Below are 23,996 nucleotides of genomic sequence, written 5' to 3'. Positions count from 1 at the left end.
GTTAATTCCTAAATCATTTTCCATGACCCCTCTGGACAGGTAGGTAGGATTGAGGCGTCCGGGAAACAAATGCTCTCATCAGCAAGCCTAGCCTTAAGGTCACTCAGTGTGGTTTGCCTACTTGGCCGTCCTACGCATGCCCTCTGGGAATTTGCCATTGAGATCTTGCAGTCAGTTGCAGAAGAGTTTAGGGCCTCCTTGGCTCTAACTATTTTAAGATGGTCAGGATGCAGCAAAATATGTGATTCCCGCTAGTCTGGATACTACCTGTCATTTGAGGCAAACAGTCAGCACTTTGTCACCATTCGTGAATGGGATCCACACATTTTTCTGGAGATGCGAAGGCAGCCCATATGGATATCCCTTTTGATGGGTCCTGTCCCCACTGCATTCACCTCAGTCCCTTCAAGCCCATGGTTTGGGGATCAGGCAAGCAATGCCCAGGTCACCAGGGGCACCGATCATCCAATCCCTCTCTGCTGTGCCATCAGCTTCCAAGATGCTTTAATTTAGCCTCAGCAGCGCACAACCACTCTATGAGAGAAAGGATCCCACCTTTTCCTCCATGGTAGCAATCCATCACATCCAACAGATGGGTCCTCCAGGATGTCCAGCGAGGCTTTGCACCTTCCATTCCTTTCCGACCCACTGCAAGTTCTTCCCACATCAGAGCAGATTTCAGAGGCACACCTGTCCATCTTACTTTGAGGAGTGATCTCTTCTGTCAAAAGGGGCCATTGAGAAAGTTGAAGACTCGAAAATAGGTACATGTTGTTACTTCCACTATTTCCTGATACCAAATAAGGATGGAGGCCTTCATCCTATCTTAGATCTTCTCTCTCTGAATGCTACCTGCGGAAGAACACATTTAAAATGTTCACAATAGCCAGGGTTCTGTCTGTCCTGGATATTGGCGATTCAGTGGTAGCCTTTGACCTGCAGGATGCATACTTTTGTGTGCCCATCCTGCTATCCCGCAGACGTCACCTGTGGTTCAATGTTGTCCAGAAGCATTTTCAGTTTGCCAGGCTCCTCTTTGGCATTAGCAGCAACCCTTAGCTGTTCACAAAAGTGATGGTCGCCATTAGGGATATCAAATTTCCCTTACCTCGATGATTGGTTGTTTAAAGGGATCTTGACACAACCAGTTGTCCACCACTTCCATATTACGACAAAATTCCCTACATAATTGGGGTTCTTAATCAACGATCCAAAGTTACACCTCACTCCATCACAGAGACTTACTTTTATAGGAGAAATCTTGGATACGGTGCTGTTCAGAGTCTTTCCTCTGTTGCAACGAGCTCTCTGGCCTGTTGTCTTTATGCATCCTACTTGTCCACTTTGTTAGGTGGAATGTGCAGACTCTGCAGTGGGATCTGACGTTTGAGTAGGCCCAGCACCAAGGAAACCTGTCAGATGTCATCCAGGTTTCAGAGGAAGCTGCACATAAACTGCAGTGGTGGCTGCTAGACCACAACCTAACCAGAGGCAAACCTCTCTCCCTTTCCCAACCAGAGCTGACAGTGGTGATCTATGTGTCACTGCTGTGTTGGGGGCCGTCATCTGGGAGAGGTGGGTAACTCTGGTATCTGGTGGAAAACCACTTTCAAATCAATCTTCCAAGTTGTGGACCACTCACCTGCCATTGAACTTCTTCCTACCGTCCATCAAGGGGTTGCTGGTATAGGTTCTCATGGACAGCACAACCGCCGTGTAGAGTGGAGTGTTCTGGGAGGATCTATGACTATGGAGGTAGTTTGAATGTCAGGACGTCTCCCTGATTATAACCTGCCTAGCAGAATCATTGACCAAGAGGGTGGGCGAGCTCAGACAGCGGTTCCTGGCAGATCATGAAAGGCAGCTACAACCTGAGGTAGCACAGGGTGTCTTCCAGCAATGTGGATAACCCTGTTTAGACGTTCGTGCCACTGCTGAGAATGGTCAGGGTTCAAGCTTTTGCATGTTGGAGTGTCCCACAAAGGTCCACCCTGAGGTGCATTTCATACATGGTGCTTTTGTATGCCTTCCCACCTCTGCCTTTCCAACCCAGAGTTTTGAAGATCAGGAACAACTGGGCCCAAGTCATCTTAGTAAATAGGGCAAGGATAGTGTGGTACTCAGAACATCTGAGCATGTTTGTCTGCCCTCCGATCCAACTACCACTTAGGGAAGATTGTTTGTCACAGCAGCAGGGAAGGGTTAACCACCCACAGCGTGCAATCTACACCTCCATGTGTTGAGATTGATCAGTGGCACTTTATCTGTTGACTTGCCAACCAAAGTTGTTGATGTTACTATGGCTACCAGACGCACATTTGTGGCCTGGTGTGGAGTCCAAAGGACAGAACCTTTCCAAGCAAAATGTTAAATATTTTGTTATCTGTTTTATCTTTGGCCCGCCAAGACCTTGCAGTAAACACTATTACAGATTATTTATTAGCCATTTCTGCCTTTCTGCCAGACTGTTTGTGATGCCACAATGGACCTTAATTTGGCCCTGACATTTCTCTTGTGTATTCTCTTTGATCTGATGCACAGCTCCTTGTTCAGTCTTTTGACCCTAATGACTGTCTTAATAATCATGATCACTTCAGTATGTTGTGTGAGTGAGCTCCAGGCTGTCTTGGTGCAACAATAGTACACCACCTTGTTTCCTGACAAATTGGTGCTGAGGACAAGAGCGGCCTTCTTTCCAGGGTTGTGACTCAATTTTACACTGGGCAATCCATCTCCTGAGCAGGGCCTCGATATCCTGAGCTAGGTCCAGGTGAGGTGAGGTCCAGTCCCCGGTCAAGACGGGTGAGAAATTATGATTTTACAATAATTGCTACAATTGTGGGAAACATAAGTTTGGAGATTTTGAAAGCGAACTGATCAGGAGTTGTGTTTGTAATGTTTCTTGTAGATGCCATCTGCATCCCTTGAAGCGGAGGATCGCTAAAAGTAGGTTGTATTCATTCCAATCTCTGAATGATATTAGTTTTTTCATTGTAATTATTCACGACATTCTTTGTATTTTTTGTACATTGTCTTTTGCAGTAGCAAAATCTTAAGAACAGAGGCCCTGAAGAAAGCAGACGTCATTGTTACCCAATTGGCTGAAACATGTTGGCCTTATTAATTGCAGTTATTTGTCGATTCTGCTTCTTTCACTGTTCTGTTTTTAGACTAGGGTGTGGGGTGATATTCCTAATAAAATTCAGTTTTTTCTCCTTACAACTCTATTTTAATCACCATATCCTTTGTTTCGTTTGCACTGCACGTAATTCCCATGTGGTCTTGAACTAAGGAACATACAACTTGTTCTTTCTTTCTTTGGGGCTCTTGTTTTGATCCCATTGAGCGAGTTTCCCCTGGTCTGGAAGTTAGTCTCTATGATAAAAAGACATATCATCCATATGGGTGGATAACCAAATGATAAGATTGATCACAGCGATAATTGATGGGAATCCAAGCTTTTGCTCAATGATTTCCTTTTGTTCACTCCTGTCCTTTTTTGCTTTCCTTGTGTGACTCTCTTTGGTTGACTCACTTTTCGGAGTATGCCGAGGCATTAGGTGGCATTGCTGATATCAGACCCCAAGTTCTGTTGGTTATTGTTAATGTGTAGTTTGGGGATTGGAACTGAGGCAGGTCTTTAAAATATCCCTTTGACCCTATATCTCTCTCGGTTGTGTTTTTGATGACAATCCAGCTCCCTCCCAAAGTTCTTTACTCGGCTCAACCCTTGAAATAGGAGGAGAGATTCCATCAACTTCACCCAAAAAGAGCTTTAAGCTTTTGCATCGATCGCACCAAAAACCTCCTGGTGGATGATCAGCTTTTTGCTGTGTTTTCTTGGGCAAAGGAAGGTAAGGCGGTGCAGAAAAGGACTCTGTCAAGGTGGATAGGTCTGTGCTTTAAGATATGCTACTTATTGACCAAAAAACAGCATACTTAAGGAATTAGGGCCCTTTTCACCAGGGTCACAGCTGCATTGAGGTGTGGAGAGCCTGTTGAATTCTGTGGGGTAGCAACTGGGGGTCAGTATTCACATTCACAAAGCACTACTTCTTGACATCCAGGCCCAATGGGAAGGGCATTTTGTCCATGCCAGACGTTTTGGTATGAGCTTGCTGGTTTGGTATATGAACATCACGTCTTGTGACAGTGTGAGTAAGGCACAGCATTAAAGAGTTCTTGAGGCAGTAAGTATTATGCCACCTATGTAAGGCAGTAGAAAGATTATCTTAGATCAAATGTTTTATGTATGTACCAGAAGTATTATATTACTAAGAAGCTCATTTATAAAAACGGCCTCAAACATTTGCAGAACACTACAAGAATGTAGAAAGAAGACTGGTCAGGGAAGTACACCAACAAGATTTTACATCTGACAGTTTATTAATTGATATATTCCTTAGTAAGAATTTGATAAATCATCATAATTCTGTTCCATTATGTAAATGTAGTGTATAATGGGGAGTTTTGGAATGGTAGCAGTCTAGTTGTTAGATGGGATGTGTGAGAAAAAGCTTTCTTCCTCCTAAAGTCTGAGATAGTTGAAATCTAGGAACTCGGGTGCTACATCTGTGTGTCTGAGCTGGTCCTCACGCTGAGTGAGAATTCTGGCCTCTTCGGAAACTTCTTGTTGTGAATGATTGACAGACCTTTCTGGGTGCATTAAATACCAGGACTCTCTTTCCCACGTTGGGGCCAATAGTATGAGGGTCATGGTTTTCTGCCTCATTTTCTGCACTACATACGGGATGTTGGTGAGAAGTGAAAAAAGCATAGGCAAATATCCCTGACCCGTTCATACATTGTGCATTGCCCATGAACTGTGGGTGGGGGTACCTGGAGGTGATGATTTGGCAATTTGCGTTTTTGCAAGTGGCAAACAGGTCTATGGAGAGGGAACTGCACCGCTGAAAGTACTTACGAGTAACTAGAGGTAAGATTCCTATTTGCGGACTTTTTGATGTGCCATATTTAGCAGGTCTGCAAAGTTGTTAACCACCCCCGCCAAGTATTCTGCCAACCAGTAAATGTTGTTGCAGGTTTCCTCAGCTAGTGCAGAGAGCTGGGGGTGTTGATGCCTCCTGAATTGAGCAGCAGTTCGGTTATTGTTAGATCAGTTTCCTAAAGCGACGTGTACACCACTGAAACATGGATCTAATATCTCATTGTCCATAGTAACGTTCTCTCATGATATTACTCGAACCACAACATAGTTGCAAATTCATTAATCATTTTGTAAGATCATATTGCTTGGACCATATCTTAAAGTAGAAATCCATACCTCAAATGAATTTAATCATCTTGTAATATATGCTGAAATTCTCAATTTCAAATCTTCAATTATTTATCATATTATTTTCTTTAAATTGTCATTTAATATAGATCCACTATCTCTTAGTTTACAACGGTGGTCTCCACTTTGTTATTGAAATCATGTCTTGAAGTATGAAGACATTAAATGCAAAGCCTAGGACCAATCCACTGTCTCAAAGATCACAATCACCACTTTGTTAGTAGAGCCTTATCTCTAAGTGCAAATGCTCTTAGTGTAAAACATAGTATAGATATATTATCTCATAACTCAGAGCTAATGTTATTATGATATTTCTATGACCAAATGGCTAAAGTAACATGTAAATTATTGTAACAAGATTGAGTATCTTAATTTCCAGAGTAACAATTTCCATCATATTGTGAGGTGCATGTGTACCAGTCCAGTTCACCTAATCATCTTGTCTAATATGCCAGGTCCTTGATTCCAAATCTCAGAACTTCAGTTTTTTATATAATGTCCATTCATTTTTCACAAAAGTGCTGTGTGCAACATTCTGAAATAAATACGCTTTCTGTAATTCATTATCACATTCATCACTTTGTAATTCAAACCAGTGTAGCTCAGTTATCACCTAGCTCAAAGTTATGATCAGGTTAATGTTGCTAAAATTATATATCAAGGTGCTTATGCTTCAACTTCATATTCATCAACTGTTTCGTATAATCGATCATCATTATATGAGTCAAACTATTTCCCCAAAAACACTCATGCACCTTATTCCCAAGATTCATTTGTAGCTGATATCCCATACAGCATTCCACAATGACCCAGCATCTTTAAACCTTTAACTTTTTATAGTACAACATATAGTTCTGCATCAGAATTATGGCCCTTGGATTTTCCATACCCAATTGTAGGATCAATCTAGAATTTTGTTATCTTAGATATACATGTTTGGATAATGTTTTATTGTAGATACACATGCTAGAATACTCCTGCCTTTTTAGGTTTGGGCTTAGATTTTTTTCAAGTTGTTTTTCTTCTAAGAAATCTCTCAAGAACGCAATGTGGTGTGACTCCTCCTCTCATTGTATATTGCACACTGGCATTTACTCCATGTAAGATTGTTTTTTTTCTCCTTTTCCGGTCGGGTTTGGATGTGCACTCAGTAGGCTCAGAGTTTGCTGTTTTCTACACATGCCCATCGGTGTCATGATCTGTCTCTTGCATGGGGCTGCTTCATGATTCATTATTAAGGACTTCAGCAAGAAGACCTCTAACCTCGAAGACCATAGTCCTTGTTGGAAACATCCCAGGGCCTAACCTTTTTCAGGGACTCAGCACATGTCCAGACTCTTTGATACCTGCGGCACTGGTGATTAAACGCAAAGTTCCAGTACTTTCCTCATTGACATGCGAAACATCCTTGGACTGACCAACTCAGGGTGTGCAGTCTTTTCCTCTCCATTGACCTTATTACGTCACCTGCTCCTTGTTTCTTGCCTTCCGTTCGAAGAATATGCTCTGGTACCAGAGAAAACACAGCTGGGTGCACAACCGCAGGGCTGGCACCTCTCAGCACCTAAGTACAGTGAGAAGGTGGTGCTTCAGGGCTTTCCTTCGCGTGGAACCGCTGTCACTCAGCGAGTCCAAAGAAGATCAGTCACATGATGACGATCCGGCACTGAAGAGTGGTCCTTGGGGCAAACCACACCATGAGTATCCCAGCTACTCATGAAAAATATAAGGCACTATTACCTCACGCGTAGGCTCAGTACCACTCCCACAGGAGTAGGGCATCGAATCCCTAACGACCCAAACCACTGTTGGCATCAAATTCATCCTAAGGAGAGTAGCAAGGTTGATGCAGTGGGTTAGCAGGTGGCAGTGGAAGCAGCTTCCTATTGGTATATAGACAGTTCGGTCTTGCGCCTATTGAGATACGGTAATTCATAATGAAAGGAGATGAATGACCTCCATAAACACCTCTGTGAACAGTTCTAGAAGACAGTAGAAGAGATTATGTCTGAGAGCAAATTTGTCTCCAGCACAGACATCCATTGTTCATTAGAAGCCACCGACATGGCCTCTAGATGAGTCAAAACCAGCATCAAAAACCAGCACCACGTCTGGCTCTATATCTCCAGTTTCAACCCAAAGTGCAGTAGCATCTCATCAACTCCCTTTTTACTGGAGCACCCTTTAGGGCTATAAGTTGATGAGATTCTTGGAGGATTTTTTTTTTAAATATGGAGACAGACAAGTTTTTGGTTTTTGTGCGGACTGCAACATTTACGGGCTCCTTTTGGAGGCACCAACCAAGAGTTAGGGTGGTCACCCACCAATCTACTTCAAGGCAGGTCTTTCGTAGACCCAGTACTTCATGTAGCCATTACCACAGATACTTCTCTCATGGGTTAGGGTGTGAATCACACAGGATGCACAGTCTAAAGACAGTGGCCATCTCAGTACCAGGATGGACACATCAATTACTTCGCGGTATTAGCCCTCAAAGCTTTTCTGCAACTCATTTATGGCAGGGTAGTTCCCCTACCCAGAAAACATGAAGTTTCATGGCCAGATACCCACACCCACACCCACAGTGCATCGGCAATGCACTCATCGGCAATGCACTATGGACTCTTTGCCTACACTATTCCATTTGTGTTCGGGAAACTCAAGCAAACATCTTTAACTCTTATCTTGATAGCTCAAGTCTTGTTTTACAATCTTCTAGAGGTATTGATCAGTCTCCACAAAAGGCTTTCCCTCAAGCCAGACCTTCACACACAAAGAAAAGGTCATGTCATGTCTTTGGTTGCAGGACAGCTCAGTCTTCTGATCTGCCACCTATGGCCTAGAATTGAGGTACCTCTGTCTCCCCAAGAATCAATGTCCTTTTGAGGGAAGACCGCCAAGCCCACAAAACGAACCAGCTATACAGCCAAATGATGGAGGTTCATCAATTACTTTTTGCACCTGCAGAAAGCAGGCCTGGTCTAGAAATCGATTAGTCACCCCATAACAGCAGTTTATGTTTACATGCAGAACAAACAACACACTTTTTTATTCATAATACCAGTGGATAAAGCCTTCTTGGAGATACTCAAAAGGGTCATACCTCCCAGAGTACTTCTGGCTCCAGTCTGAAACTTTAACATAGTGTTTACCAGACTAGATCAACAACCATTCGAGTCTATGGACTCATGCTCTCTGCAGTTCCTTTCCTGGAAAGGTTACCTTACTTGTGCTCATTATCTCGCATAGGCATATCAGCAAGTTGGAAGTGCTTACCATTGAGGAGCCTTGCATCCAGGACAACAGGGATAGGGTTATGTCTAGAACCAACCCTAAGTTCCTTCCTAAGGTAGTAAAGCCCTTCCATCTTAACCAAACCACAGAACTTCTGCTCTTTTCCCACAGCCCAATTCAGTGGCAGAAAGATCACTGCATACATTAGATGTTAAGAGGTCCCTCATGTCCTACATAGATAGGACCAAAGCACTCCGCATGTCAAACCTCCTCTTTATCTCCTTTGCTAAAGCTCCTGTGTTTCCTTTGGTAAACCTCATAAGGTGCATTCTAATCCAGGCTCGCAAAGATAGATAGATGGTCATGCATTCAGACCTGCTACTTCAAGGCAAAGAGAATCTTCCACGCTCCTCTTAGGGAACACTACTCATAAAATAGCGGGCTACTATCGCGTTCTTAGACAACATCCCCATAGCTTATATTTACAAAGCAGTCGCCTGATCAATCTGTTACTCTATTACTAAACCTTACTGTCTAGACATCTTGGCCCACCAGCAGGATCTAGTTGGCACAATTGTTTTAGGGCCAGTGTTTCACACATTTGCATCATCCACACTCTAGCCACCACAGCTTGGAGGGTACTGCTATTCAATCCATGCTAAGTATGTGTAGACCTGGACTTCACATTCCTTCCGGACTTCATTAGGCTAGTGTAAGTTTTGATGCTTGGTTTCCTGTAGCATGTTCTGTTTTTAATGCTCATATGGACAACTATCAAATGAAAACATGTCGAGTCTCCTAGAAGATTGAAAGATAGTTGGGCATTGGATCATAGTTCCCACAATGCTCTTTGCTGATGGTAAAATACCTTTTTTTAAATAAAAGGGACAATAAGGCAAATGATACCAGCCTGCACTGGGAGCCAGTGTGTAGTTATGAAGTAGCTCTCATACAGGATTACTCAAACAATGTTTATGAAGAACAGGAACTAAAATAAAGCTGGCTTACTGGTGACCTGACCCAGTTTTTGTTCTATAAGTGCAATGCTTCGAAGAGTGGAACAGAGCATCAATTGGCCTGTATCTCTCATCAGAACACTATCTGGTGCTCAGGTTAAGAAAAGAGGATGTTGAGCTAGTAAAAGGTAGCGTTTGATACCTCACTGTTTTTAAAATAAGTAAGCTTTAGAATTTAAATGACTCTTTCCTAATGTTATGTCACTTTCAAAGACTGAGAACACAATCAGTGTTGTAAACTCTCTGTTGCACTGACCGTTGCCGTGGTCTTTCTCTTTGTACCTGGACCCTTCCCTGCTCCGCGGGTCCCGCTTCGCCGTGTGGTGCGAGGCGCTGAGTGTCAAAGGGGCGCTGTGCCACAGGAATTGGATATTGGATTGGGCAAGTGAGAACAGGCAGGCACAGGGCTGCGAGCGGACCGGCAGGGACTCCAACTACCAGGAGCCCCTGCGTGCGGTCAACCCTCAACACCTGGGTCGCTCTCCCTGATCGCCACGCCCCCTGCCCCACCCTTTCCCCCTTATTAGTCTACTACGATCCCGCTGCGCGGGAGGGCGCCGGGAGAAGCCCGGGACAAGGGCGGGACCGTCTGTGGCCGTCCGGGGCCGCAGGAGGCCGGGCTGGGCCACCCCTCTTGCCAGCGCCATACACCATCTATCACAGTAAGTGACATAGACTCTCCTGCATTATCTTGTAACCAATATGGCAATGACTACAAACACAAGCCCTGCAATCAGCCACTTGATGACTCTTCCAACGGAGCCTGGTCCACTGGCCATTGGTCCCTTAGACAAATTCTTTTTTAATCGCTCATTGACAATAGACAAAGAACTAACTTTGGCTGAGAAGCGTGCAGAGCGTAGGTTATCCATCGAAATACTTAAGAACTCCACGGACAAGTTTCCAAATGTAGCCTACCCCACTTTGGTAACCCCCTTATCATCAGTGAATCTCCCAGTCACATACGAACACTCTGAGGTTCAGGGTGATAAAACAAACAAGAGTGTCGTGGCAGATTCAAATAATTCTTGTGGTAGTAAATCCCAATCAACACCGCACCCTGATTTAGGTCCTCAGGTTACATCGGCCAATCCCAAAATCGGGTTCAAAAGGAAACGACCAGCTTCCGTAAAAAAATGCAAAAAGGTGGTCAGACCCCCACAAAAACTCAGGAAGCTACATAAACTTGTGAACATTGGAAAGGCAGTTAACGAACAAGTTCAAAGTACAGGAAGTGTAATACCAACTATTCTTGTATCCCAGGATAGCCAAGACATAGCGGACAATTCTTGTACTGTCTCCAATGTACCAAGTAAAGAAAACGTTGTATTATTTGCAAATGTGCTTCCAGAACTGGAAAAAATGTTTAGACTACTACTTACCCCTATCGAGGATAGAATTGCTAAGCTCGCAGATAGGTTAAACCACTTCGAGCAGACAACATTAGACAATTTCTATTCTACAAAATCCCTGATTAAAGCAAATAGGGCGGAAGCAAATACAAACCCCCAGGTCGTAAATAACCCTCATGTACAGGACAAGGGTAGAAATCCCCGAAATGGCTCTCCTTTACCTCCTAAACAAAACAAACCTCCAGCTAAAGCCACTGCAAAAACTTCAGATAGGGCTGAGAGAGTGACTGCTGGTTCTGAACCATCGCAGTCGACTTCAACACATCCTACACAGCCCATACTAGCCCAGACACAAAATCCACCGGCCGTTGCAGATGTTGAGGTTACTTTGTGCCAACAAGTGGGTAAAGTACCAACTTCTGCAAATGTAACCAATAATACACGCATACCTCCAAACATCCCGGGGGGAGGAAACGGGGCTAATGTATGCCAGCCGGCTGGTAAATCTTTAGCATCGTCCCAAGCAAACAATAAACTACAGGTGCAGAAGCCTGCCCTCCAACTTGTTCCCCAAGTTCCCAAATCTATCCCACCGCCCTTGCCAAAGCCACCTCATAGAAAACCCCCAATTAATCTTACTCCAGACTCCTTCCCCTATGTGGCAGTTCTTATCAATGTACCACCTTTACCCCCAGGACAGAGAGAAAATTTCCAGATGCTTAAAAACAAGACCATGCACTGGTTAAAGGAAAACCGTCCTCTGCCGGGTGATATTGACGGGCTAATAATAGGGGTAAGGAGAATTGACTGGATGGGTTACACACCAAAAACCCTGGGGGGGGACTGCATAGTGGTTAATTTCCAAGACCCTAGGGTGGTGGGATGGATAACAAGGCAGGGATAGGGAACAAATAAGGGTGGTATTGGTATTGTGGACCTTACCTTTTTTTACCCCCGACCCTCAAGTGTAACTACAAGTCTACTCAACGAGCCCTTAATCCCCCCTACTGTACCATGGCCAGTTATTCCTTTACCACCTGCCCCTGCTGGTCATAACCATACCTCACATACATATTACAATCCCTATGTAGGGTGGCAGGATTCGGGCTGGGGGTATTGACATACTGGTATTGATAGCACAGGTGGAATTATAAAAGAAGTAGAAGGGTTACGTGATGTTTGTGGTAATACCATTGCTATAAATTTATTGGTGAACAACATTGAGGCTGGGTGTGTGGCTGAAGAAGGTGGCTTAAGACTGGGAACACTAAACACAAATGTCTTATACCCTGCAATAGATGATTTAACTGTGGACCCAACAGATGATTTAGAAAGGCTGACTAGTCCAATGGAAAGCCCAATGTCAGCCCATGTATTTCCACTTGTCAAAGCTCAGGACGGGACAAATGCAGATATTGGTACCCTCTTATCTTGGAATGTCGCCGGGTTGGCTAGCAAGTTGGATTCCCAACTCTGGGTGGATTTCATAAGTGGTTTTGACATTTGCTGTTTTCAAGAAACCTGGGCCTGTGATCCACTCTTTTGCCTAGGTTACTTGAATTATTGTATACCAGCCTCAAAAGGGGGAAGAGGGCGGCCCAAGGGTGGCCTAACTGTTTGGGTTAGACAGGATCTGCACATCAACATAAAAATCCTAGACGTGGGAAACATTGATCTACAAGCACTAAGAATCTCTGCTGCTAAGGGCCAACCAATAGATTTATACAATGTTTATGTGAGAGGAGACAAAGTAACAAATCTATCCACTATTGAGTTGTTGTCTGATGCCATGGAGGCCAATTCCCAGGAAAATGTAAAGATAATTGTTGGGGATCTAAATAGGACTTTTGAACCCTTGGACTGTACAAATGACCTTATGGAGAGTGAAGAGGATAATCTCTGGGGAGTACCATCTCTAAACCTAAAACCTGTGAAGCGATGGACAAAAGAGATTTTATTGCTAAATGGAATTTGTTTGGAACATGGTCTAAGAGCTCTTAACGGCAGGACACCTGGTGACAAAGAGGGCAGCTACACTTTTGACAATGGTATTAATAGGAGCCGAATTGATTATATATTGTGTAGTCTCCAGCTGTGGAATGGGGTTGTCGACATGGCTGTTAGGCCCCGGGTGGAAAGTGACCACAACCCCCTATGTGTGTCCCACAGGTGGTGGAATACCGGTTCAGGAAACCCTATTGAGACACACGATGAAACACCTTTTTTAAGTAACGATGAGCGAAGGTTAAAATGGCCCAAGGTACTAGCAAATGAGGCCACTATGACATATATTACCAATGAGGTTGATCGTGCAATTTCCGCGATTGAAGCAGCAGTCCCAGTGGTTCCAGGGGACAACGGTATCACTGAAATCCACAATAAGTTATTCTCCCTTCTAAGACCATGTTTTTTCATTAAGAAAAGAAAAGGGAAGAAAACTAAGGAAGTGGGCAGGTGGTTTGATAACCACTGTAGAACAGCACGTCTAGACCTGGGGCATGCCATAAGGAACAGGGACCGTGCTGCAGTGACAAAGAATAGGAAACTGTACAAATTAGCCATCTATCGTGCCAAAAAGAAGTGGGACGAAGACCATTGGGCCCAATTAAAAGAAGCCTCTGATAATAAAGACTCAATGTTATTCTGGCAAATTATCAAGTGGGGTAGTGGTGCGGGCCCAGTAAAACCTGACAACAATGTACCAGTGGAAGCCTGGGTCGATTACTTCGGGCCACAGTACGCGGAAAGTAATAAACCCATGGCAGCTGACAATATAATACCGGTTTATGCAACCGAAGATCTATTCTCCCTTAGAGAAGCAGAAATTGCCATTTGTTCCGCGAAATGTGGGAGGGCGCCAGGTCCAGATGGCATCCCCCCTGATATTTTCAAACATGATGTGACTAGATGGGCGAGATACACCCTCCTTGTAGCAAATGCCCTAGCAAAGGGGGCAGTGGTCCCAGACATTTGGAAGGGTGCAACCATTATCCCCATCCACAAGAAGGGCGATCGCTCATTGCCTGCTAATTATAGGCCTATAAGTTTAATAGCCACCATGCAGAAAGTTGTTGGGAGAATGGTAACAAACCAGCTAATGGACTGGGTAGAAGATAATAGCGCCCTCTCCCCATACCAAGCGGGATTTAGGCGAGCAACTAGTACCATTGACCAGGTCTTCCGCTTCACCATATTGCGGTGGAAGACCGTCGAACTGGGAAGGGGCAGCCTGTACGTCGCGTTTGTCAACCTGCGGGCGGCGTTCGATCTAGTCCCCCGGTACAAGCTATGGTCGGTTCTCCAAAAGCTGGGGATTCCTGCAGATCTGCTAACATTAATCATGCGACTGCATGAATCCAACTTCGCTAGAGTCCAGTGGGGAGGAAGTAGGGAGACAACATTGGACTTCCCTGTGGAAAGGGGTGTTAGGCAAGGCTGTTCCATGGCCCCTCTACTTTTTTCGCTATTCATTAACGGGATAGTCGAGAGAATGTTGAGGGCTAGTGTAGATGCCCCATCGTTAGCGGACACCAGGGTTCCGATCCTGATGTTCGCTGACGACACTCTTATTTTGTCTAAGACCCCCATGGGGCTGCAACGTGCATTAAGCATTTTTGATGCTTTTTGCTTGGAGCACGGGCTAGAGGTAAATGTAGGAAAAACTAAACTAATGGCCTTCTCTGCAGGACGCAGGAGCTATCCCAAGATAACCCTAAATAACAGCAGGCTTGATATAGTTAATGAATTCACGTATTTGGGAGTGCAGATCACGGGGGGGACTGGCTGGACGCATCATGTGAATAAAGTAGTCCTAAAGCACCAGCAGCTTTCAGGTGCCCTAAGGGGGGAACACCGCAAATCAAAAACAAAACCTATAAAACCCGCAATGACAGTGTACGATGCGAAGGTTTTGGGTGCCACTTTATACGGCGCGGAACTATGGGCTTGGAATAGTCTGGTGGCTCTTCAGACTTCCGAGAACAAGTTCATGCGAGGGATTACCGGACTTCCACAGAGCACCCCCCTAATCCCATTGTTCTTGGAGCTAGGCAGACGTACGATTGTCGACAGAGCTCGATTGCGACCAGTTCTTTACTGGAGACGCCTCTGGACGACTCCAGAAATAAGACAGTACGCAGAGGGCTTTCTGTGGATAATCAAGGAAGATATCTTCCATAAGATAAAATGGTTAAAACACCTGAAAACCATGTTGGTAAATCTAGGGTTTTCGAATCTTTGGAACAACCCCGAGGGAGAAATCTTCCCAAGCAAAGAAGCCCTCAAAGAGCAATATTGGGATTGGGTGGGAGGCAAGATGCTGAATGACACCAGGGCAGATTCTATGTCTGGTCGTTTCCTGGAGACCAAGATTTTTCCTGTCCTAGAAAATTACTGGGCCAATATCACGGTACCTATGGACAGGAAACTTGTCTTTCAATTAAGGTCAGGATCTATCCCCCTTAAGAAATTGACATCTGGCTGGCACAGACCCACTAACAACCTATGTCCTGCTTGTGAAAATGCCGAGGAGAGCATAGGCCATTTTCTCTTCGCATGTCAAGCCTATGTAAATCCGAGGAGAAAATGGCTCTCGCCGGTATGTAAAAACCTGGGGACACGAGATAGTGCAGTGGCCTTAAGAATCCTATGCACAACAAACCAGGATTCGATAGTCATGGGGTTAGCCAAATACATGGGTTGGGCTTGGGCGATAAGACGACGGTCCTTGGGGGGTAGCAGGTAACCAGGGATCCCCTTTTTTAATACATTTTTATGTAATTGGTATAAATTGTTTTATGTGTAATGTAGTATGAGCTGCACTGTGTTTAATGAATTTTTTACTCTGTGACTATGTATTTTTGTGTAACTGTTTTGATTTTATGTGCTTTTATGAAAATTGACTCGAATAAAGCTTATACAAACGGTTGTAAATCCTAGTATGCATTTCACGTGAGCACATTAAGTTGGTACTTTATTAACTGATATTAAAAATAATAAATCTGTTTTTCTTTTATTTGTAGATTTTATCTTCCATTGAATTGCTGCAGCACTCTTTACCCAAAATCAACCGCAGTGCTTCTGAGCCATCACTACACCGCGCTTCTCACACAGAGGACATCAATTCTTGTACATTAACATCTACAAGGTTACCAGTGTTTTAAGCGCAAATCCTATAGCCCCTTATGAAAGTACATCATGGGGGTGGACAACATGACTGTACTTGGAGGTTTCGGTTTCCTCCGTGATGCAAAATCACCACACCAGCTTTTTAGTCTTTTTGATTCCAAACGCAAACTTAATACTTCATCAGTACTAAACCTCCAAAGAAATGGTCCATTCTGCCCTATACCAAGAACTTGTTATTGGTACAGCGGTGAAAGCCTGTGACCCAGAAACAGTAATACTTATCTCAGTGGATAGGTGATTTTGTACAATAGTTTCCAAATGAATATCCCAGAATGCTCACACTTTTGGAGGAACACATCTGTACATCTACATCATTCTCATTTACCAGTGATCTGAAACACACCTAATAAAAGAATTGTTCCTGTCCATCAGTTGAAGATCCAGAGGAAGGAAGGGAAATCAGCAACTGCACATGATACACCACTTCTTTTAAACAAATTATAAGGGCTTACGAAGATTATTTTGCACAGTGGTAAAGAAAAAAAAAAAACTTTGGGACACAACTCTGCTGAAAAAGTAATGCTGTTTTCTCTGTATGGGCCCAAAGAGAAGGATAATTGGCCCAAGTAGAGTGTGACCAACTTTGATGAACTCAAGTGAACTTACTTTGGTACTATGGATTTGTTTCCTGCTGCCCACTGAGGAATCCTGCTCAGAATGTCTCCCTTCTGACTATGCAAGTCTCTGCGAAACTGTTTTCCTTGCAGTGCTTCGCCTCAGTCAGCAGAGCCTTGGAACTGCCTTAGCAACTGTCTAGAGCGGTCTTCAGAGAGATGCACTATAAAGGGGAAACTGTGAGAACGTATACAGTTTTTTAGTTGCTGATTTGGGTTTTAATTTTTGGTATAATGCTCTTTTATTGCTCATGAGCAAATACATCTATTGTAAACCATAGTTCCCCTGATTATCCTATTTTAATAAAATAAATTAAATTTGTGTTAAAGTTTCATTCCCTGTTTCGAATCGCATTTCTTTTCACACCGTTAGTAGGCCAATTATTTCAACTCAGTTGAAATTCCTGTGTGGACCTTTGCCCCAAAAGAAGCATAACCTTTTTAAGAAAAGCATGATGCTCGGATTAGGGTAGCAGAGTGCTTTACATAAAACAGTGCATACAGATCAAACACATTGAGAACTGAGAAAACCACAAGAGTAGCCCATATTGCTTGAGAGTGCCAGTGAGTTTATGTCATCAACATGTAGTTTAAGATGGACAGCATTGCATTTAGGTGTGTTTTTGGAACTTCACCAGGTTTCAAGATTTAGGAATAGTTTCTGCAGAACTATGTTTTACATTATGGGTGCAAAGGCCAAAAATGCTGTTTTTATTAGATCTTTGATTCCCTCTTAGATATTTTTTTTGACAGGCGAATGAGCCTAACTATATGTATATTTCAGGTTTCTTGTCTAAAATACCAGTGTGCAATAGAATTGTCTCCATACGTTCCTGCAGTAGAAGATGAGGCAACATTAAAAATGTAGCTGCAGCTCCAGGAGCAAGTAGATACAGCTCAACATGATTGTCAAAATTCAAGTACGCACAGACGTACTAGCCTTGCCTGGTCAGTTGGAGGTAATGGTACATCCCACCTTTACTGTTCATAAGCAGTCAACACTCATTGAACTTGGAGCAGTGGAAAACACAGTGTTAAAACAATCAGCCAAGAAGGATGAAGGAAGTCACCCAATCCAGTGTTTCCATGGCTCCTCCAAGCTTTTGTATCCAATACATCTAAGGTAAACATACCATTGCTTATGCCGTTGACTGAATTGATAGAGTACGCTGATTGGCTTTGTGTGACTTATATGGCCAGCTCTAAACACTAGCAGTATTAAGTGTAAGGTTAAGAGTAAGGAGGCCCATCAGTTCACCCATAGCTGTTGTCTAACAGCTACAATACTGCTTTAACTTTAGATGGTATCTACAGCTTGGGAGTTAAATCACAATACACTTGAGGGGAAGGAGAAGCTGCCATTAGTACCCTCCATTGAATGCAGTAAGGGGGTGTCACCAACAATCTTTTGGTGAGGACATATCAAAATGATAATAGTTTGTACCCTCTCTAAATACAGTGCAGATGAGTGGTCAGCAGGTGATCCTCTGCTATTGATCGTGCCTGGCTTGGATTTTTGAAGCTCTTGTATCCTTTTGATGCAGCTTTGTGGATGCACAGCTATTTATGTAAGAGTACTCCTTTTCTTCTTTATTGATTCTTTTCAGTTTGGCTTGTTCTCTTTCTAGAGAGCATGGAGGTAATACATTTGTGATTTTCCACACAGGGAATTCAAAAATAATTTAGTACTTCTCCTTTCTATAGATCCTTGGCTTAAACAATAGTTTGTGGGTAGTTAAAAACTGTTTCTAGGCGGCACTAGCAAAAGGAACAAGATCTTACAGGAAAACATTTTCCTCAACTATCTTATCTAACTACCATATGCCTTCCTCTACTCCTAAAGTTGTGAACTCTTTTAGAACATGGTTGGGCCATCTTGACAGTGGTAACCTTCCAATCTGGCTCTGTGGTCTTTTACAGCATTTCCTAACGATGGCATATCCTACTTGTTTAGTGGACCCCAGATCACAGCACTAATCCAAAACATCAAGTTCTTGATGTAAAACTTATACTGATGAATTGAGAAACAGTCACTTGCAGAGCTAGAACTCTTATCTGTTAAGGCAGGAAAGGAAACCTCAATACAATGTAAAATAAAACCTAACCTTTGAGTGATGCAAATAGTTACATTTTCCATCATTTTAAAATTATTTTGTTGTATGAAAGGAGGGTAAATAAATAGTTATGAATGAGTCGCAGCATTATAAGTTCACAGAAATATGTAGCATTAAAAATTGACAACATAATATCGTACAAATATTATCATTCCATAGAACTTGATATTCGAGAGGCAAGAGTCACATCCATTTTAAAAATTGGGACCGAATATGCAATATTCATCATCTGAGTTATTATGCACAATAGATATTTCCTCCCCACAAATATCTATGGATTCTGCCCACCATGTGAAGGATCCACATGCAATGCAGAACTGAGCTGTAATGAAGACACACAAAAAATTACCAACCAGTTCATACGAAATTTCAAAGGGATAACATTATGAGCTTATGTGAAAAGGGAATATTACACTGAAGCAACTTGGTGGTTTACCTTACAATTTGAGGCTAGAAATCCTGGCATACTTCAGTAGCAAAAATATGTATTGCATCCATGTGCATTTAGGAGAAGTGAAACATGTATGATTCAGAACCACATGGATGTAATATTTTTGGTATTGAATCTTGAATTGTTTTATAATGCTGTATCCTGAGTCTAGAGACGTTTAATATCCAATGACTGAGAATATAGCTTTAGTACAATTCCTTTGTTGTAACTGTCATATAACACGTGTCTTCTCAGCAACAAGCCAGATGATAATTATCTATGTACCCCTTAGGTGACAAGGAATAGACATGACTTATCAAACCTTTATGAGTTAAGGCAGAATACATCTGTGAGGGTGATATGTTTATTTATTAAACACAACATTCACCCAAAAATTGTCTTGGCACTACTGTTGAGTTTGAGTAGGTGGCTGCGAAATCTTATTTAAAAATATGTGTCTTCGAGATTTCCTGAAAACTAAAAGAGAGGTTTGTTTCCACAGGTAGCATGCAAAAGTTTGGATGCAGCTACTGAGAATGTTTGATTGCCGAAAGTTGAAGTCCAACATCTGCAAATTCTCAAAAGAAACTTCCCATTGGAGCGTCGGGATCTAGAAGGGCAATACCAGCAACATTTCTGGGCCATTAAAAGCAGAATGTTAGGTTTATTTATAATGCCTACAGCTTTGAAAATTATTCTGACTTCACTGGAAGTCCGTGTAGTTTCTTTCTAGCTAATATAACAGGGTCAAACTTTTTTCAATTCACAAAGTAGTTGATTTGCTACATTTTCAAACAAATGTTGTTGCATAATACGTTTTTTTGGTGCAGCCAGCAAGACCAGGTTGGCATAGTCGATTCCTGGCTGGATTAAACCATTGATCACAGGTAGTTTTAATTCCATTACCAAAAACTGTAAAATACGTTAAAGCAATGAAAAAAGACAGACTTTACAACATTAACTACCTAGGTGGGAAGGCTAAGATTAGAGTCAAGATAGATTCCTGAGTTACATATTGAAGGAGATAAGAGTGCTTGCCCCACTATAGTTGGCCACTTCCAGTCTCTGATACTTATTTTGGGTGACTTTAGAAGTATTTCAGTTTTGTCAGGATTTATTTTTAGATCATTTTTAGAGATCCACCATCTGGTTGTAATTAAAGGGTTATATTGATTAGTGTCTAGAGAAAATCCAGAAATTGACTGGGTCTCATCCGCGTACATAAGAAAACTTCATACCCAGATATGCAGTAACGAGGTGAGTGGGTGCCTATCAACATTGGAAAAAATGGAAATAAACTTGATCCCTGTAACACGCTGTAACAAGTTTCTTTAGCGAATGTTGAGAAAGGGGAGAGAGATACTATTTGTGTTCTCTTGTATAGAATTTTTTTAAGCTAGACATTGGAAGGCCCTCCAAGCCCTATATTGTACAGCCTTTCAGATAAGATATTGTAGTCAATTGTGTCAAATGCAGTCAAGAGGTCGAAGTGAACCATGGCTCCTAGGCCTCTGGCATCCTTCATCATCCGTAGGTAATCAAGCACAGATACTACAAGGTCCTTAATGTGACCCGATATGAATTCTTCTTGATAATTATCTAATTGTTTGTTTGCTGAACAAATTTGAGTAGATTTAAAGAGACCAGTTTCTCCAACAGCTTCGATAAAGGAAGATGAAAATTGGCCTGCAAATGCTGGGCTCTATGGGGTTTAAAGGTTTTTTCTGAAATGGTTCAATAACAGCTTTTTTCTGAATGTTGGGTCCTATATCAGTTTCAGATCAATTACAGAAAATGGGACAGATTTCCTTGTCGTACCAAGTGATAATTATTTCATACATCTTGCAGGGAAGATGTCAACAGGGGTACCTGAGGAATGGCTTTATATCAACCTATCCATCGGATGGATTTTGAAATTGTAACAATCCACACCCACTTCATCCTGTGGCATCACCAAAGGAAAATAAGATCCAAGTACTGGGTCCGTCGGATACTGTCTGAGATTTGTGTCTAATTATTTCACTCTTGGTAAACCAAGATGAAAGATGATCACACAGACTAATTGTGGGAGTAATTTGTACTTGGCAACATCCAGAAGATTGGATTTCGTTTACTGGTTTAAATGTTCTTAAGAGAGAATGGGGGGCATCAGATTAACACTGTGAAAAGAAAGCTTGTTTATCATGTTTGATCTGTTTGTAGTACTTCTTAGAATTATTTAAGAATAAAATGTGTAGATCAGAGTCCTATGCTTAACTCTACTTGTACTCAATCTGGATAAGCACTAATTTCATTGCATACAAATTCCATGGACAATCAAGGGTTATATTCTTTTTGATGGATTTTACTTTGGACTGCTAACGTTCATTTAAGATCTGAGAAATAAACAAAAATGTCTGATACCAGTCACTTTAGATCATCAAATGTTTCTTTACCAGTGACATTTTTCTGTAATTCTTTGACTTTCTTTATACTCTCAGTGACAGAAAATAATTTCCAGGATCACTTTTTTCAGAAATCATTTTAAATTTGAAATTGGCCAATTGGCTCCCAGAGGTATTAACATATACATTTAAATGACTTTTAGGAGGATGATGTTTTCCTTGTAAACATAATAAATCATAAAATGTATATTGTGAGACTGGTAAAACTTTGGCAGGGTGGTAAATAAACAGGAAAAGTAATCTATTCAATCTAAGGAAAATAATCACTACACCATCTCTGAGTTTATCTTCCCTGGCCGCTTGTATAATTTTAAAATGAGGTGGAACCAGCTCATCTAATATAGTATCTGATTGTGCTGACATTCATGTTTCTGTAAGAAACATAACACATAAATCCGCTCTATGTGCGGTAGCAGAGCAAATGTTGCATAATAAGCCTTTAGTTATTAAAAGATTTTGGGCCTGATTTAGATTTTAGTGGATGGGGTACTCCATCACAGTCCGCTGCATTCCAAGTGCATTATATCCCGTAGCCCTTGTAATACGGTGAACAGTCTATCTGTCACATTTCTGATGGACTATCCCATCCAACAAACTCTAAATCAGGCCCTAACTCTCTCTCAACATATCAGGTGTACCTGTTAACCCAAGACCTTTGAGTGAAAGTTACCCTAAAAACTGCCTCATTTGTAATAACTTAAAGAATCCATAGTTAGGAACATGTTACCAGATTTTCTAAGGACTGGATGACCCCTTCATTGAAAAGTTGCCTGATGACTTGATTTTGCCCATTGACAGGCATATGTGTTTTGAGCAGAATTAAACCAGGGTTGTATATTTTGTAGTATGGTGGATATAAAATGTATGGCTTAAGGCCTGCCAAATATGAACCTTTACTGAGAATGCCCTAAATTTGTTCTTATTCTTGATAATCTGAGTGCTGCACGAAGTCCATTATGTCTGGACAATTTTGGATAGACGCCAGTGGGTACTGGTTCGACCCAGAACATGAGAAAGACTTGAGACAAAAGTCACCCTGTAATAAGAGTTAAGACACAGAAGAGACTGTTCTCCCTTAGTAGCTGTAGAAGTCCTATAGCCGTTCTTCATGTTTTGTACTTCCCAGATGAAGCGATTCTAAGCTGATTCATCTTGAAAAGCCTTGCCATAGCATCAGAGACAATGTCTAAAATAAATATAAGAATCGTGGTAACATTTTTACCTTGGTTAGGTTACAATGACCTATAATTACAATAAGGAAACCTATTCCACTTGTGCATGTTTGAGATGAAAGATTGAATTTAATGGTTCGTAAATATATTTGTACATCACTTCCAACATTGATGTAATCTTTAAACTCTAAATAAGTGATTTCTTATTCGCAACATAAATGAACATATACTACTTCCATTATGTAAAAAAAGATAATTTGCCAGCTTTACACTCTATAGATGGAAACACGGTGTCTGGTGTATGGAAACACCGTCATTGTAGGCAGCTTTTTTTTTTTACCTCTGTGCCCATCAAGATTAGTGTGGAAATATCAGGAGAAGCTTTAATATGTCCTAGAATGGGTTTGAGGCGAATAGCAAAATACTGAGCAGAGATTGGAAGAACCTGCCTAGTCCCCCTTGTGAGTGCAGTTTTGTCAGACATAGCACCCACACAAATGATAAGGGTAGAAAGTCCTGGTTATACTGTGAAAGTCCCGAATATAGGGTGAATGAATTCCATGCTGAGTCCAAAGTTTACAAGCATCCAACAGGATCATCCCGGCCATTACCCCTTATTAGCTGCCACATCAAAAATGGACATAGCTGTATTGTCAGTCAGTCAAACAATCTTTATTTCGATTAATTAAAATCACAAAAGAAAAAACAGTGCATACATCCTTTGTGCATAAAATGGCTAAAAAGATATCGGATTACATGAGGTACATATTTTTTTTTCTTTTTTTCTAAATATGACTGTAGAAGTCTCTTTTGATTACGGTGGTAAACTAACCACCACTATCAAATACGTTAATCACTTTTAGCAAGATTGGGATAACAGTGAAATGTAATTTTCTATAGAGTTCTGAGGGTTTGGGTCGGACCTTGTGGTAAATTAAAGATAACCATTGCTAGCTGTATTTGTGTGATGGGGAAATCCTAACTGCGACCCCGCCCATTATGCAGATTAAAGAAATACGCACTGGCTCAAACATAACTCAATCAGCTCTGATAAATCTACATAGTAAAATTGAAATACGTTCATAATTTGTCTGGTGCCTTTGACTACATTTCAGGACATACAGGCAGTTACATATA

The 23,996-nt window shown here is 41.9% G+C and overlaps 1 protein-coding gene across 4 annotated transcripts in view; it reads left to right on the top strand.

Moving 5' to 3' along the window:
• Nucleotides 1-17,034, top strand: part of RAF1 (Raf-1 proto-oncogene, serine/threonine kinase) — a 415,567-nt gene extending 398,533 nt beyond the window's left edge. For all 4 annotated transcript variants that reach the window (XM_086938972.1, XM_086938971.1, XM_086938970.1 and 1 more), the window contains one exon: nt 15,920-17,034. In XM_086938972.1, coding sequence (XP_086795098.1) covers nt 15,920-16,060 — 141 coding nt within the window. In that variant the 3' untranslated portion in view covers nt 16,061-17,034. The remainder of the gene's footprint in view (nt 1-15,919) is intronic.
• Nucleotides 17,035-23,996: the final 6,962 nt, after the last annotated feature.

Source organism: Lissotriton vulgaris, chromosome 9 (genome assembly GCF_964263255.1).
Source record: "Lissotriton vulgaris chromosome 9, aLisVul1.2, whole genome shotgun sequence".
In the NCBI taxonomy this organism is placed as follows: Eukaryota; Metazoa; Chordata; class Amphibia; order Caudata; family Salamandridae; genus Lissotriton; species Lissotriton vulgaris.
This window is presented reverse-complemented; position numbering and strand designations above follow the sequence as displayed.